Source organism: Pan paniscus, chromosome 3, assembly GCF_029289425.2.
Source record: "Pan paniscus chromosome 3, NHGRI_mPanPan1-v2.0_pri, whole genome shotgun sequence".
Lineage (NCBI taxonomy): Eukaryota > Metazoa > Chordata > Mammalia > Primates > Hominidae > Pan > Pan paniscus.
This window is the reverse complement of record NC_073252.2, coordinates 20506450-20522008: the sequence shown is the minus strand read 5'-3', so window position 1 is coordinate 20522008 and position 15559 is coordinate 20506450. Positions and strand designations below refer to the sequence as shown.

Below are 15559 nucleotides of genomic sequence, written 5' to 3'. Positions count from 1 at the left end.
AAACCTAGGGGAATCAAACATTTAATTGACCAAGTTATCCTTTAAATTTAATTTGGTTCTCCATTACTTATAATGCCGTCCCAGAGTTACTATTTGCTCATTCAAGTTACAAACCCTGAACCCAACAGAGATTTAATTCAATACATCAAACACTTGATGAGAGCTTCTAAAGGTCAAGCCTTATACTAGACCCTGGGGACATTAAAAAAAAAGTTTTCATAATACACGTCTAAGTAGCATTTATATGTATAATCATAAAAATAATTCTAAGATAATAATTGATAAGTATAATAATGGCTATATCTGCGTAGTGAGATAATAGATAATTTTTACTTCCTATTTTCTATTTTTTTCTGATTTTCCTAGATCTTTTTTACAATGAGCATGTGTTACTCTTATAACTATTAAAAAAACAAAAACTAAGTCTCCTTCTATGGCAGTGATCGAAAGGAAAATAAAGACAGCTTAATTATATATATTTGTTATGCTGAACAAATTAATTGATTACCTTAATAAAAAAATTAAGTTTTCCTCTTAAGAAAGTCCCAATTATTATAGTTATCAAAAGCAATTTTGAGAATCTGAGATCCTATCTGACAGATAATGAATTATGACCTGGCCAATGAAATTAAGCAGTCAAAACCTATTTGTCTCAGGTAAGTATTCACTAGGCCATAAAGAGAGTCTTTGGCCTTAAAAATACCATTCCTAATGTTAGATAATTTAGTCGCTCCAAAACTCACTGGGGAATCATGAATGGCACCTGAGAACCAGAAATAAAAAGTTTTTATTCAAAGAAGTAGAGAAAATGAGTCCCTGGGACAGATGCAGTTCTTTTTGTTTGTTTGTTTAGTTTTGGTTTGGTTTGGCAGATAAAAGTGACAAATGAGTTTCTAAAAAGTGCTTTGGATACTTAAGCTTATGTTAGAAATCTCAGTAAATATAATATACTCAAAGAAATAAACTGAAAACCACAAAACAAATATTTATAACCAAATGTCTAACCGCAGTACTACCAATGAAATTCCTCTTTAATGAGTCCAGATTAGTAGTCGCAAACTCATCAAAAAGTGTGAATCACTTACTCTTAAGCCTCTTTTAAGGTTACACTTATCAGAAGATTTGTATTAGTACTCATAAATTTCAATCAATCATAATCAACTGTTTCAAAATTCCCTGCAATCTCTTCTTCAGTTAACCAGCTCCAGATTTCTTTAAAAATAATTTCCTCTACTCTTAGGTTCATAATAAAAATGCAACCTTGATTTTGGAGGAGGAGCAAAGGGGAAGATATAGTCGATAAGTTAAGAAAACTTCATGCTGGCTTATTTTTTTTTTTTAACCTCCAACCTATCGTCCCTTATTTTAGTTTCCCTGGACTTGCACTTTCCATCTGTCAACAAGTGCTTGTAATTTTATTACACTGTCCTGTAGTTTATGCAGAGTTGGTATTATTTTACAGAGTTCTGTTAATGGACTGGATAAATGGTAATGCTATTTAAACTAGTCTCCTACTCCAACAAACACAGCTGCAACTGTACTACTATTTCTGAGCAAACATCTTGACCTGAACATGTAGTGCTCTCTCAACCCGTCCAAAGAGAAATTGGAGCAGACAGCAAAGGAAAAGCATATTTGGCCGCTAGCAGCAACCAAGTGTGTCGAATCATAATTCATATACAGTATACCCTCCTTTTCTTTTATATTGCATTTAGAGTCCATGAAAAGCATGTGTGCTTCTTCCCCTGGCATCTTATTTTCAACCACTAGTCAAAGGGTGATTATTTATTCCAAAGCTCAAAGAAAAGCAACACAATGTCCAGTATATCCAACTAGCTTTAATCTAAGCAAACAATGCGAAAAATCAAACTTCAGTGTATAAACTATGTATTAAACCAGTAAACTTTTTTATTAGTGATATACCTGGGATAACATAGTGTTAAGTATGAATAAAGTATAAAATAACTAAGAAAATAAAGAAATTGAAACATTAATTCGTATCTCGGAACAACCTATACAGAGGAAGTAAATCCTAAATTTGTTTTTTTATGAGTTCTGCATATAGTATGCCTCTACTGCATTAGACAGTAGGGGCAACTATGGCTTGCTATATATATATATAATATATAAATATAAATTATATATAAATATTATATATAAATTAATTATATATTATATTACATATAAATATATACTACGTATAATTATATATTATATAAATGTCAAAACATATATTCTATAAATATATATTTATAGAATACTTATATATTGTTTTACACATATTTATAAAACAATCATATATATATCAACTATCAAATACTTTCCTTGTCCTATCATTTTTCCCCATTATTTGTCAAAAATTCCATATCCTTTGTTCTGTCACTTGTTCTTCTTGTGAAAAAAATATGTTTTTAAATGAGCATTATAAAAGATGTTGTGCATATAGGTTTGTGCACATTTTCCCATCTGCTAGAATATTTGTTTCAGGTGAGCTACTTGGCATCTGTATCATATGAGAAAATGTGAACTTGTACCCTTGCTTTTCATAATTACACTAGCCAGTAGTGAGCTTCACAAGCACGTGTTCCTTTGTTTATTAAAGACTTCCAATGGCAGTTGTTTAATTTAATTAATTATCACCATCATAAACAAGTGGTCACATGCAGCTTATAACTTATCCTCTCGAGAGAAAAAGCACTCAACAATTCACCTAAGTCTAATTCAGATGAAGCAACAGTTCCTTAACTCAAATTAAGATTCCTGACATGAGGATGCAAATAAAAATTCCACCTCTAGTTTTCTATGTACATCCAGTGCCTAAATCTGATGTCAAATCTCATGTAAAGGGATACACTTTGTCAATATTGAGTGCTAGGCCATCAAGTTATATAACTCCTGAAACATAAAAATATTCACATCCCTCTTGTAACTAGTTCCACCTAACAAACACTGCTTTAGCTGTTATTACTCCCCAGGACAAATCCTTTGAGCCAGAAAGACACATAAAAAAATCTGAACACATTTTCTAGCTGCCTGTTTCCCCATTTTTCAACACGCATTTAATTAATTAGGAAATGCTGTCATAGGTTTTATGGATTCTGTTTCTTTAATTCACTTAAAGATTTCAAGTCTTTTTTCACACAGCAGCTGCATACAGTTATAAAATCATAACAAAACATAAAAGAAAATCTCTTGTTCTGCTATGAGATATTGTCAAAGACGGCAAAATGTCAAGGAGAATATAATTTGCTGATGAGGGATTCTGCAATGGATTATACCACCTTAAACTGGGGGAAATTAATCCAAGTCGATTCCTTAAAAATCTCCTCAGTCACCAATAACTAAAGGTGAAAGTGAAATACTATCAAAACCAATTCTATGGCCCTTTTTAGAAACTAAGCACAAATATTTAGATATAATTATCTACTGATATGCATACCTATAATCTTTATAGCAAACCTACACCCTATTTCCTAAGTAAAAATAGTTATTAGATAATTTTTGTTAAAAATGCAATTCCAAGGTTTCTTCATTTTATTTTTAAAATTTACTTAAATTGGTCCGATTGAGCAGCAGGGAACACAAAAAAGAAGAGAAAAATGTCAGGTGATTTTAGCTATCCTTAGAGGAACAAAGTCAGGAAAGACTCTGGAGAGATCTGGTATGTCAGCTGGGGAATATCTCCCTATAGTAAGTTAAGGTTGTTAAGGTTTCAGGAGGACGTAACAAAGATCCTGGCTATTCTTGGGGGTGAAGGGTGTGAGAGGACAGTCCTCCTACTTCTGGAATTGATAACCACATTGAACTAGTAGGCTACAAAGACAAGTTCAGAAAAAGGAACTATGCTCACTTTCTCTACAAACAGTACCATATGGGACACCCACCATCCAGGTGGGGGCTAATGGAGCAATTTACTCTATACATTCCAGCAGTTTTTTTCACAACATGCATATACCTCAATAATCATTGCTATTTATTTTTCCAAAACTTTGTAGCTTATCTCCCATCTGCACAAAGTCATTTCATATGGCTGAAAATCTCATTTTAAATGCTTTCAAAAATGTGTTTTCACTATTACACATTAGGTCAGTGCAAAAGCATTCCAGGGAGGAAAAAGTGATTCCCCCTAATACTCACATTATGCTCCTTTAAGGAATTACTTCCTTTAATAGTCTATGACGTATTTGATATGAAAACCTTGCCACACAGTCATTCATATTGCAGAGGCTGAAATTGTGGCTTTAAAGGAAACATTTAAGAGGAAATTTACAGCCCTCTTTAAATACCTTATAATAATATTTCGGACTAATAAACACGACTACTTGAGCCCAGAAACAATACCAAAAAAGCTGACATTAAAAATCTCAACTTTACAAGAACACACTGCCAACTTCCTCTTAAGAGGAAACACAGTAGCAATTTTCTCCCTTCAGAACTTAATCAAACATTTCCATTAAAAGTTAGGTAAATCTCGCCATCATCACATTACCAAAAAAATAATAATAATCCAATTTCCATAACACATACATAAACCGCTAAATCCTAACCAAATAAAACAACTGGAACCACTAGAAAACAAATCATAAATTTCCTAAAGAAAAAACACAAACTTGTAATCCATTAATATATTGATGAATAGATTCCAGGAAAGCACACAGAAACAGATCCAAAATACATTTAATAAAACACAAGGTACTACCCAAAGCAACAATAACTATTTGTGTCTACTTACAGCCTGTATAGCTTCGCAGTCCCAAGAAACAGCAACTCAGGAAACAGCTGAAGGTGATTTCTGTTTAAACGCCTTTTGAGAAAACAAAAACAAAGCTTATGTTACATAGAAAATACCCAACAATGAGACTGTGATTTGGTAGTGTCATGCCTCATCCTGTATTTCAGAAAAGAATGAAATGACATTCAGGAGAATTCAAGCATTGCAAATCAAAAGTTGGTTACACCTTTTGTTACATGACTCTTTACAGCAGTTTTCCATTGTGCTTACTAAGATGATGATTACTGGGGTCTAAACTTTAAACTGAAATCCTGTGCAACATCAGTCAACCAGAATACACACAATGATAAAGGATTTTTGTGATTCAGTCTTAGGCGCCTAAGGTAGGTGACTTCAATATCCAGCAGAAATACCACAGTGAATGGTGTCTAAAATAATCCATACACAGTCCCAATTGGCCTAAAAGTTCAGCCAAGGAATTGTGGGGAGATGGAAATTTCAACTTTCTTAGCTTTTCATTTAGTTGGGAGGAAAAAAAAAAAGGTGTGAGAAATTGTCAGCATGATTTGTCCCATAGGCAAAATCAGGAGAATACCAACCCAGAGTTCAAACCTCAACCCACAGCTTCCAACCCTTAACTGAATTTAAGGCTCAGCATTATAACTAACAGTTGTGTCAAATCAGTTTAAGTAATGTTTTAAAATGTCTAAGTAAATTGGAATGTTTTAAATGTTTTAGAAAAGAGTGTGATTGCAACTCTAACTCAATTTAAGCCCTGATGCTTGGTATGCACACCTATTAAAGAAAGAGTGGGCAAATACTATCTCTGATGTAGTCATATCCCAATCCCATCTGTTTTCAGTGTACAATTTAACATTTAATTTAAAATAACTGTCTATTTCTCTGCTTTTCCCAAATCTAAATAAAATGATAAAGAGCTGATGTAACATTTTGCACTCAAATGACTTACAAGCTGCCTAGCTCGAGAGGAGTAGAGGCATATTATATAGTATAGTTTCTGGATATAGTTCCAGAAAGTAATGTCACACTGAGGAAACCAGAGGTATTTCTTAAGTTTTAAAGATAAATAGTAAAAGGGACAGGAAAAGAGGGCATATCAATCTTGACATATTGCAAGGGTCATCGGGTAGATGCAGAATTATACTTATTTAGTCTCCAGAGGGCAGAAATGGGCCCCTTGATTGTAACTCCTAAGAAATTTGATAATACAGAAGACCTTTCTAAGAATTAGCTATTAAGAAATGGAAACTCTCAACTGCTTATCTCAAAATGTATTCAAGCAGAGGCTATGAATTTTTTTTTGGAAAATGATATAATTTTTTAAAATCCTGTAAGTGAGAAGCGAGACCAGGTAAACTTCAGAACTTCTTTCCATTCTAAAAAATGTCATGAAGCAATGATGGCACCATAACTTTATGTGAACTCAGAAAGAAGTTGATCATCTACAGAAACATTCTCAGGCCTTAATAAAATGCATACTAATAAAAAAAGGTATGCCAAGACAAGTAGGGGCAAATAGTAAAATTAGTGGTAAAGGAGTGAATTTACTTCCCACTTACACGCTAATTTTTTAAATGAAGCACATAACAAGGTAAAATTTAAAGTCAAATCAAAAGCTTTCATTTATTTGTTCTCTGTTAGGTATGATTCTGAAGACAGTGTACTTCCAGAGTCTAGCATTATACAATTTCAATGAAATGCAGATTGTTACTTTGTTGTATTTCCCTCTAAAAATATATTACAAATATTTGCAACAGTGGTAATGAGATTTTTTTCTAGGAATGCAGCCACTCTTGAAAGGACCTCCATTGTCCAAAGAGCCAATTCCAATTTCTAAAACATCAGAAATGAGCTCTCATGATGTAATCCAAACCACGAGATTTACCAGCCTCATTTGTTATTCTCTAGCCAGAGCAAGCATTCTCGGCAAGCCCCTGGGCCCTGCAGAGGCAGTTCTCTTTATGAAGTGCTTCTCCTTTTCTCCAAATGGTGCTTTCTTACATCCTCTGTGAACCTTCCCCTGATTCTCCTACAAAAAGTTAGTGCTTCTCTTGGCTGTGTCCCCACAGCATTTGATAAGCAAGAGTCCCTTACACTGTGTAATATTTATTCATGTACTGGTCTCTTTCCCACTAGACTGTGAGCTCTTCAAGCATAAAGACTAAATCTTTGTATTCCCTCCCTTCTTCCCTGGCACTTAGTAAGTTCTGAACCATATGAAAAGCCAAAGAGAGCAGCCTGCTCTCAGTCAACATTCCCTAATCTCTGGCCCTTAGTAGGTTCTTAGGAAATGCTGAATGAGAACAGATTGTTCTCTTAGTATTTTGATATATTTCAGCAAGGCCCTAGCATTTACATTTTATATTAAGCCAACATTCCTCTGGCATCCTCCCTGAGGCACCTGCCTTGGGTTTGATGCCATTCTCTGGCTGTCAAACCTGCTTTCACATGCCCCAGACAATAGTTTCCTCCTTTCCATTCCATCAACATCCTTGATGATGTGATTCTCAGCATCACCTAGAAGCTGGAAAGAATTCAATGTGTTTAAACAAATTCAGAGATATAAGTGAGTAACAGCTGTTACCAGCTTTCTTGTTAACGAGTCTACATCAGTATAGTTTCATATATTGTGAGAAAGCAGATTTTTCAGACTGGAAACAAGAAGTGGTTTTTTTTTTCTTAATTATTATCCCTTTCTTATTCCCAGTGGTTCCTAATTCACTGTGTAACTAATAGCTAACATGTGTTCTAATTCACTGTGTAAGTAATAAGCTTACTAGGTGATGGTCACTATTCTGAGAGGTTTATACAAGTTATCTCATTCACTCCTCACCACATCCCCATGAGTAAGTACAATTCTCACTGCTGTTCTGGAGAGAAGTGCAGAGTTCAAAGACATAAAGCTAGGGCCTGAATAAAGGTGGTATGACACTAAAACATACCCTCTGAATCACTCCTCTGGAAAAAATATAGTCTAAACATTCCTAAACAATAATTCAGAATAATATAATGCTGAAGCTTTCCTTTTCACCTGTATTCCCTGAGGCAAAACATAGATTTATTTGAGCCATTTCTTAAATATCTATGAACTAAGCAATTGTAAATAAAACAAAGTTTTATTTTTTAAAAAAGCTAGCTCTACGTTCAGCTCATGGTTTTAAACACCTGTTGAAAACTAGGTATTTTAAATTTCAGAAAAAAATACTGAAAATATATACGAAGAATTCTTCTCTGAACTGTAGTACTTTATAATTATTTCATGAAAGTTATTATGAGTGATCTTTATATGTCTAAACCCACCAGATACGTTTCTGTTTTTAGGATAAGACAAGGTGGTATTGCACAAAAAGGACAGATAACAGTAAGTAATGTGGTAATATGGATACAACAAAACAGTATACGTTTCCCTTTTATTGTCTTTAAAGCAGTATCAATACACATTTGGCTCCACTTTTTCTATTCTCTCTTCCATCCATACTAAGGTTAAATGGTTATACAAACATTAACAGAAAAAGCAAAACTTTCAAAATATTAAAGAAAAATTTTAAAGGATAGCCGCCTGTGCAATCACCAGAAATTAAATCCTTAAAATAAAGAGCATTTATTTAAAATTTAAACTTATTTTAAAGACTATTAAGGTATATAACAATTACTAAACAGAGCTAGAGAAAAAGTAGCCTAGCTTCTAATTGTGACAGAAATTTGCTTAACAGCTTGAAGATGATCGTGTCAGAATAAGATCTCTAACGTAAATGAGTTGAAGTTAAATCTGATGGTTCCAGAACAGGAAACAGCATGTAGTGAATTAAAGATATCACAGAGGATTATTTATGGGAGCCAACATAAATTAGCTTTGTTAAACAGACCAGGTGAGTCAATTATCATTGTTGAGAGCACAGACACTCAATGGTATCAAAGGAGAGACAGAGATATAGTGATATATAAGTCATGTGTCATCACCCCTCAATGGAATCTGCCCACAACATCCCAGAAATGCTTGATAATTCTCTAGATGGCAATTCACAGTTTCAGAAAGGTGTGTAATGTATGTCTCTGAGATACTTTCTCCCAGGGCAAAGATGAGAAAGGATTCCAGTAACTGTTTGCTCTGTGCTACCAGCTATTTTTGAGTTTGACTTTCAGAAGAGAGAATGATCTTTCTGCATTGCACAAAACACCACTGGCCTCTGAAACACTGATTCTTAACAACCTCAATTTGAAGGGCAGCCTGAACGTATTGACAAACATTGTTTTGAATTATTATCTGCCAGCTGTGTCTGTGACTCTTGTCCTTTAGCAGAGGTTATAGTCTCTTACTTTTTGTGACTTTCACCTCAATTCAATTAATGTTCACAACCTTCCATCTAATTCAAAACGTAATATGAAAACAGTTTTACCAAAGCCAGTAAAATTTTGTGCTCCATATTTACATGTCATATTTACATGTAAATATAAGGTGTTTTTAGCAGCGTGCTAGGTCTGTAATAAATGTTTGATAAATGCTGCCTCAAAGCCTACCATTTCTAACCTCCTATTTCTCCTACATGAATGATCAAGCATAAAACTATTTAGCCCCCTCTTTTGCCACCTTCTCAGGTAAATTTTGACTTCTCTTATAAAATGTTTTTATTTTAACACTTTTAAAGCACAGATTTTAAAATTTATTTTGTATTATGTAAATAAAATAAAGTTTACATCTTCAGCAGTGATATCAATGATAACTTAATCCCTTGTATTCCTTGCTAGGGATGTCAATACTTATTAGCAAAATATTGCTCCCTCTTTTATCCCCTTACTTCCCGGTATTTCTCTATATACTCAGAGAGACTATGAGAAACACTCTGAAATAACCATTGAAGGGTTGTTAAGCTTTTCTTCACATCTCTTCGGTTGACCATATACTACGTTAGGAAGAACATTTTTTAAAAATGTAAATATGGTCGTAAAAATTCAAATGGATCATATATACACTTTAGCAGCTAATATAAAATAATTCCTAAACTCAGCTATTGAGAAATATGAGAGGTATGTTGAAATGCAGAATAATAGTTATTTAAGTGCTGTGTGCCCAGCATTTTGTGAAGCTATGCACATTATCTTACTTATTGCCACTATGAGATATAATGATTATCCCTGTTTTAAAGATGAGGAAATTGAAGTTTTGAAAGATGAAGCAAGGTGATCAAGATCCCTCAGTGGAATTAAAACCAAAGATTTTCTGATATCACTCTTTTCTAGCGTTTCTGATTTTAAAAGGAGAAAGGGGAGCTTGTATCTGGTTAGAAACCATAATCAACAGTACAACTGATGTGTATTTGCCTGGTATTCCATGAGACACCAAGCATCAGCAGATAAAATAAGATGTCGAAGAACAGGGATTTCTAGATAATCCACACTCTGTGCTTTTACTCTAGAACCTCAAACTGCAGCAAAGAGCCAATGCTCCAGAACTGTCCATCTGTATTCAGAGTATATGGACATTGCAGAGAGGACACACAAATAATTTTCTGTAAATATTATCGTAAAGCAATATTGATGAGATCAAATCACAGCCCTATTATCAAGCTTTCGTTCTGAAAGCATTTTCATCAATATGCTTTCCAGTCCAGCAGATAACACTTGGTTTGAAAAAAGATAATGGCAATATATATGAAGTCCATGCAGAAATGTCTCTCTTTCCATGTCAAGTTGAGAAATTCAGTCTAGAAGACACAATTCAAGCAGAAAGGTATCCAAAAGAAATGAGAGAGGGAATTAAATGTAAAATATTTGACACTGGCTGCTTCCACAAATACATTGTAACAGTGCAAACTAAACTACTCATTTCAGGGGAGGTATAAAGGACACGGCATCCAGCAAACACTGTCACAAAAGAGGACCCAAAACAGATGTGGGAAAAATAAACACCCTCACTGCTTCAGAATTTATAAAATGGTCCACAAAGAGCAAACGGGCCTTCCCACCACCATTAAACTTCAAGGCCCATAAAAACTGTTGCATGAGAAATTCTCTCAGATGGATTCAATGTTCTGCTAAACTTGTAACAGTGCACAGGGATTAAAGCTTTCTATGACCAGCGTCAGTAAACCTAATTTAAAATCGACCACATTGCTTACGAATAGGTGAACATCATTGGCATATAATGGCTATTATATCTTTTGGAACACTTATATTTTATGCTATGTGCATACTCAGCCTCTGTTAGAGTTTGATGTGTCCTTTAAAGAGACTTTCCAAGAAAATGACTGCCATGATTTTAAACTTGTGTGGAAAGATACCAGAAAACAATTCTTTTGAGATGGGCTTGAATTCTTTTCCAAGGAGATTAGCACCGTTAGACTGTCATTCTGTTAAGAAAAGGTATGTGTTATGTGTTGCCTATAAACTTGTCGGATTAGTCAGAAGAGACTAATCCTTGATAAACAGAGAATATATCCAGATCCTTGATGAACACAGGATAAATGATGCTTTCTTTCAGACCTGTTCCACAACATATTCTCTACTTGAACTCATGTGTAAAGACCTACAACAAAAACCCTACCACATCATACTTCCTCAGCCTCACTCACACTGTCTGTCCCATGCTTAGGAGTGGTATGTGTATGCAGGGAGAACTAATTCAGCATCACCTTAAAAAAAAAATTTGTCTTTTACATACCATCTCATTAGAATGTAGTGTTTAGTCAAATGTAGGCTCCACTGTAAAGGGACTTAGACTTTTCTAATTTAAAAAGAATATGTTCTTTATATCAACTTGCTGGAAACTTTAAATGTCTAAGTTAACAGCTTGACTGTTCAAGATTCCTTACATGGCTTTATAATAATAATATTTTCAGAGCTCATTTTCAAGCATAAATGAGTATCAAGTGACAAAGCTAGTGGGAAAAATGTCATTTCAAACCCAATTATACTAACACTAGGAGAAGTTAAAGCAATATTTGTCTTAAAAGCACACATTTACCAAGTATTGGTGGGAAAAGATGAACACTCCACATGCCTGCCTTTGTTATTTCCACAATTTTCTTATTTTAAGGTTACAAGATGGTTGCGGTGTTCACACAAAGCCTAATATCCAAGACTTTTCACAGTATGCTACTGATTCTTACCAACATAACCTAGGCATATATGCATTTCACTTTTCAGTCTTGGAGTAAATAATAAAACATCCTATAACAACCCTAAAAAATTTCAAAAACTTTCTCATACTTTTGCATTTGTATTATCAAGGAAATTTCAAAAGAAGATTGTTTTCACTAGTGGAACCCTGACATGATCTGGGTCCCCCTAAAAGACCATAAAATAGAGGTGAATGACTGTAGTATCTAATCCCATAAACAGTGTGTGAACAAGAGAATTTTACACAAGCCCACAGCATTGCTGGGTCCCAGTGTTATTTTTTTAACCCTCTAGGACATTATGCAGCATCCAAAAAAACTCCAATTAATAATTTTGCATGGAGAATTTATTGCAGATATACACAGGTATCTTCCTTGAGGTATATAAAAGAAATATACTTCCTAAGTGTCCTGATTCTTACTGCAGCTTATTTGTGACTTTTTTTATCCAAATTTCCATTGAATTAACTGGTCATCTAGGTAGAGTACATTTCATTTGAAAAATTTTTTGATTAAACAACAGGAGACCTGCTAACACAGTCTATATAAGGCACATTCTGAAGGCTTCATTTTCATCCCAGATAAACAGGTACCACTGGCAATACAGAGCATCCTAGGAAATGTGACTCTGCACATGTTAGGTCTGAGAGTGCAGAACCAAACTGTCAAAACAGAAAATAATGTGTGCTCATGGTATGCAGACATGATTACAACTTCCTCCTTTTACAGTGATGCACAACCACATTCTGACAAGGATGTGTTATCTCATGTTGTAAGAGAATGGAGGGGAGGGGAGGGAAGGAGCTAGTTAGAGAGGCAAGGAAGAAAGAAAGGAAAACGGAAGAAAAAAAGAAGGAGGTGAGGGAGAGGAGGAGGAAAGAAAGGAGGTATTTTACTATTGACTCCTTGACAGTTTATCTGAAAATGCTGTATTTCATCCACTCTTTGAAAGGGAAAACTATCTTTTATAGCTATAATGTTTTGATTTGCAAATAATGACTTTGCCATTCCATGCTACAATTAAATTCAAATCAACAACATGACTGTTTCTTGCAGATTAAAAAGCTGAATTTTTAAAAAGGTATAGATCTTTATCTTCTGTTTTCAGATTTTTCTATAGATCAAGTTAAAAGTCCATCAACATAAAATAAAAAGAAAAATGTATAACTATGAAATATTCACAAAATGTAATTTAGAATTATTTTATCATTTTAAAATGAAAATAACTTAAAACCATAAATTACACAAGAATAAAATTAATGTTTTTATTTTATTTTGTTCTTCATACAAGGAATAAAAATTAAATCACTATTCAGTATATAAATGGGATTTACAACATAAACCTAATTTTATACCTTTTTCATAATTGAGTTCCAATTTCAAATTTCACAACTAAATTCTTAAAAACCATATAAATTTACACAATACATAATAAAAAGCTAATTTACTGATTTCTTCTTGTCTCTCACATTGTCTCTTGCAGCTTTTTGAAAAAGCAAGCAATTTTTTGGTGTTAATGACACTGACTAAAATAAAGATATATACCACAGGCCATAGCAGTTTGATTATGGAACTCTCTGGGTAGTTTTGGGGTTTTTGTAGTTTTTATTTTTTAAATCAATACAATGAACAAAATTTAAAATAGTTTGTTTCACAATAACTTGAATGCATTCCTTAGCAAACCTGCCTTGCCATTTAATGTATTTTTTAAAAATAAATATTTGAAAAGTGTATCCACAATGTTCCTAAGAAATGGTTTTGAATTCCAGAGTCCCAAGGAGATGAATTGGCTGTCAGATAACAATGTGCTTCCATCAGATGGACTTGGCAGTTGTAAACAAAAGGAATTTTCTCAGCTTTTCCTCACAAATATGAAATATTTGCTCTTGGCCAACAGCTGGGGTGATTTAAAGAAGTCCTGCATATATATTAGTTTTCATTCAGAATTACAAATCCTCCTCCCACTCTGAAACATCTGACTTACTCTTAGTAGAATAGAAAATTGTTCTGAGATGAAGTGACATTCCCAGAGGAAGTAAAAGTCAAAAAATAGTACCTACTTACAACTCTAATCAAATTTCAGAGCATATAGCATCTGGTTAATAAGTTTTAGGAAAAGTTAATTTATTCAAGATGAAAGTTTAGACAACACTCTGAAGTGACTTGAAAAAGAATGAGAAAGTTTGTTTAGTTCTAGTGTCCCTGAAAATATTTAAAACAACAATATAACCAAAATAGAGACTGCATAAAAAGCCATCAAAACTCCTTCAATGGTTTGGAAGTTAACAACCAAACTCAAGATACTTTCCTGTGATGACTAGAAGTTATTCTTGAAAACATAAAGTTTAAATGATAATTTAAATTATCTATTCATTTTAACAAACATTTGAATTATATTGATGCTTTCTTAAAGATTAAAATATCTTTGCAAGTTACTTACTAGGAATTAGCTAATCATATAGTCTATCAAGGAGATCAAAGAATAAATACTTTCAGAGTATTTTTTATATATTTAGAGATAGGCTATGAACTTATAAGCTTTGTTATGAACGCAACCAAATGTTTACCAATTTTAATTTCCCTCTAAAATTAGTTGAAAGTAGTGATTTTAAATTTATTTTGAATTCCACAATTATAGTCCTTGTATTGTAATATTTAACATAGAGAAAGACCAATAGTAAAATAAAGTAGACATTTCTGTGTTTTACTTGAGGTGATAAAAATATAGTCTATATATTTATAAATATCTTGGAAGGGGACAAACCATTTTTCTACTTATGGACAATTACAGGGAATTAACTTCTGCCCTTTTGCCCAGTGAACCTGAATATGTGTTAAGCTTAAAATGAACATTAGATTTTATTATTTTTTGAAAAAAAATTATTTTTACTTAAAGTGACTATTAAGGCAGGCATGAAAACTTAAAATAATTGTTGCTTCTTTTACTAGAGCTTTTCTTTGCCTTCAAAATGCAAACATATCAAACCTGAATAATCAAGGCATGTAAGACATACAATTCATACTTCAATTACAAAGTCTGTAATTTATCTTAATTATTTCAGACAGAGGTTTTGTCTTTTGCAGATATATACTGTAAACATTTTTAAAGTCCTCAAGTAATATGTAAAAAACGTATCTTAAAATCTGAAGTCTACATTTAATCTTCTTGGGAAGAAAACCAACTTTGAATGACCACAATTTGATAACACAGTTCTTACTTTCATAATGTTTAGATTATTTTTCCAGAATAAATATTTTTAAAGCTAGGTCCAAATAAAATAAAACTGAAAAGTAATTATTAACAATAACAATGTTCACCACGCTAAATATCAAAAAGTAAATCTTTATTAGTAAAATATAAAATATTTCATCAAATGTCACTGATAACACACAAAGCACCACCATGAAAATGAAAATAACAATTAGCAAAACTTCTCTCTTCCCTAATGCATCATTAATGCAAATAAAATTACCACCTTTCTTCCTACATGAGCAAATAAAACAAATCAAATGAAGAATAAGAAATGCTTGTACATCTTTAAGTACCAAAGCAATGATTATCAAGGAAATACATGTCTCAGGAAAGTAACTGTATTTTTGAGCTTAATTACAAGTTAGAACTTTTTATTCAGGAACTCTATTTGTCATAAATTAGCCTGAAAACCACTCATTCATCCTCCTTTTTCTGCAA

General features: G+C 33.1%; 1 protein-coding gene across 4 annotated transcripts in view; it reads right to left on the bottom strand.

Annotated features, from left to right (window-relative positions):
- The window catches only part of SLIT2 (slit guidance ligand 2), a 379008-nt gene that overhangs the window by 347763 nt on the left and 15686 nt on the right, over positions 1-15559 (bottom strand). For all 4 annotated transcript variants that reach the window (XM_003826819.6, XM_063603740.1, XM_003826821.6 and 1 more), the window contains exon 4: positions 4733-4804. In XM_003826819.6, the coding sequence (XP_003826867.4) occupies positions 4733-4804 (72 nt within the window). The remainder of the gene's footprint in view (positions 1-4732; positions 4805-15559) is intronic.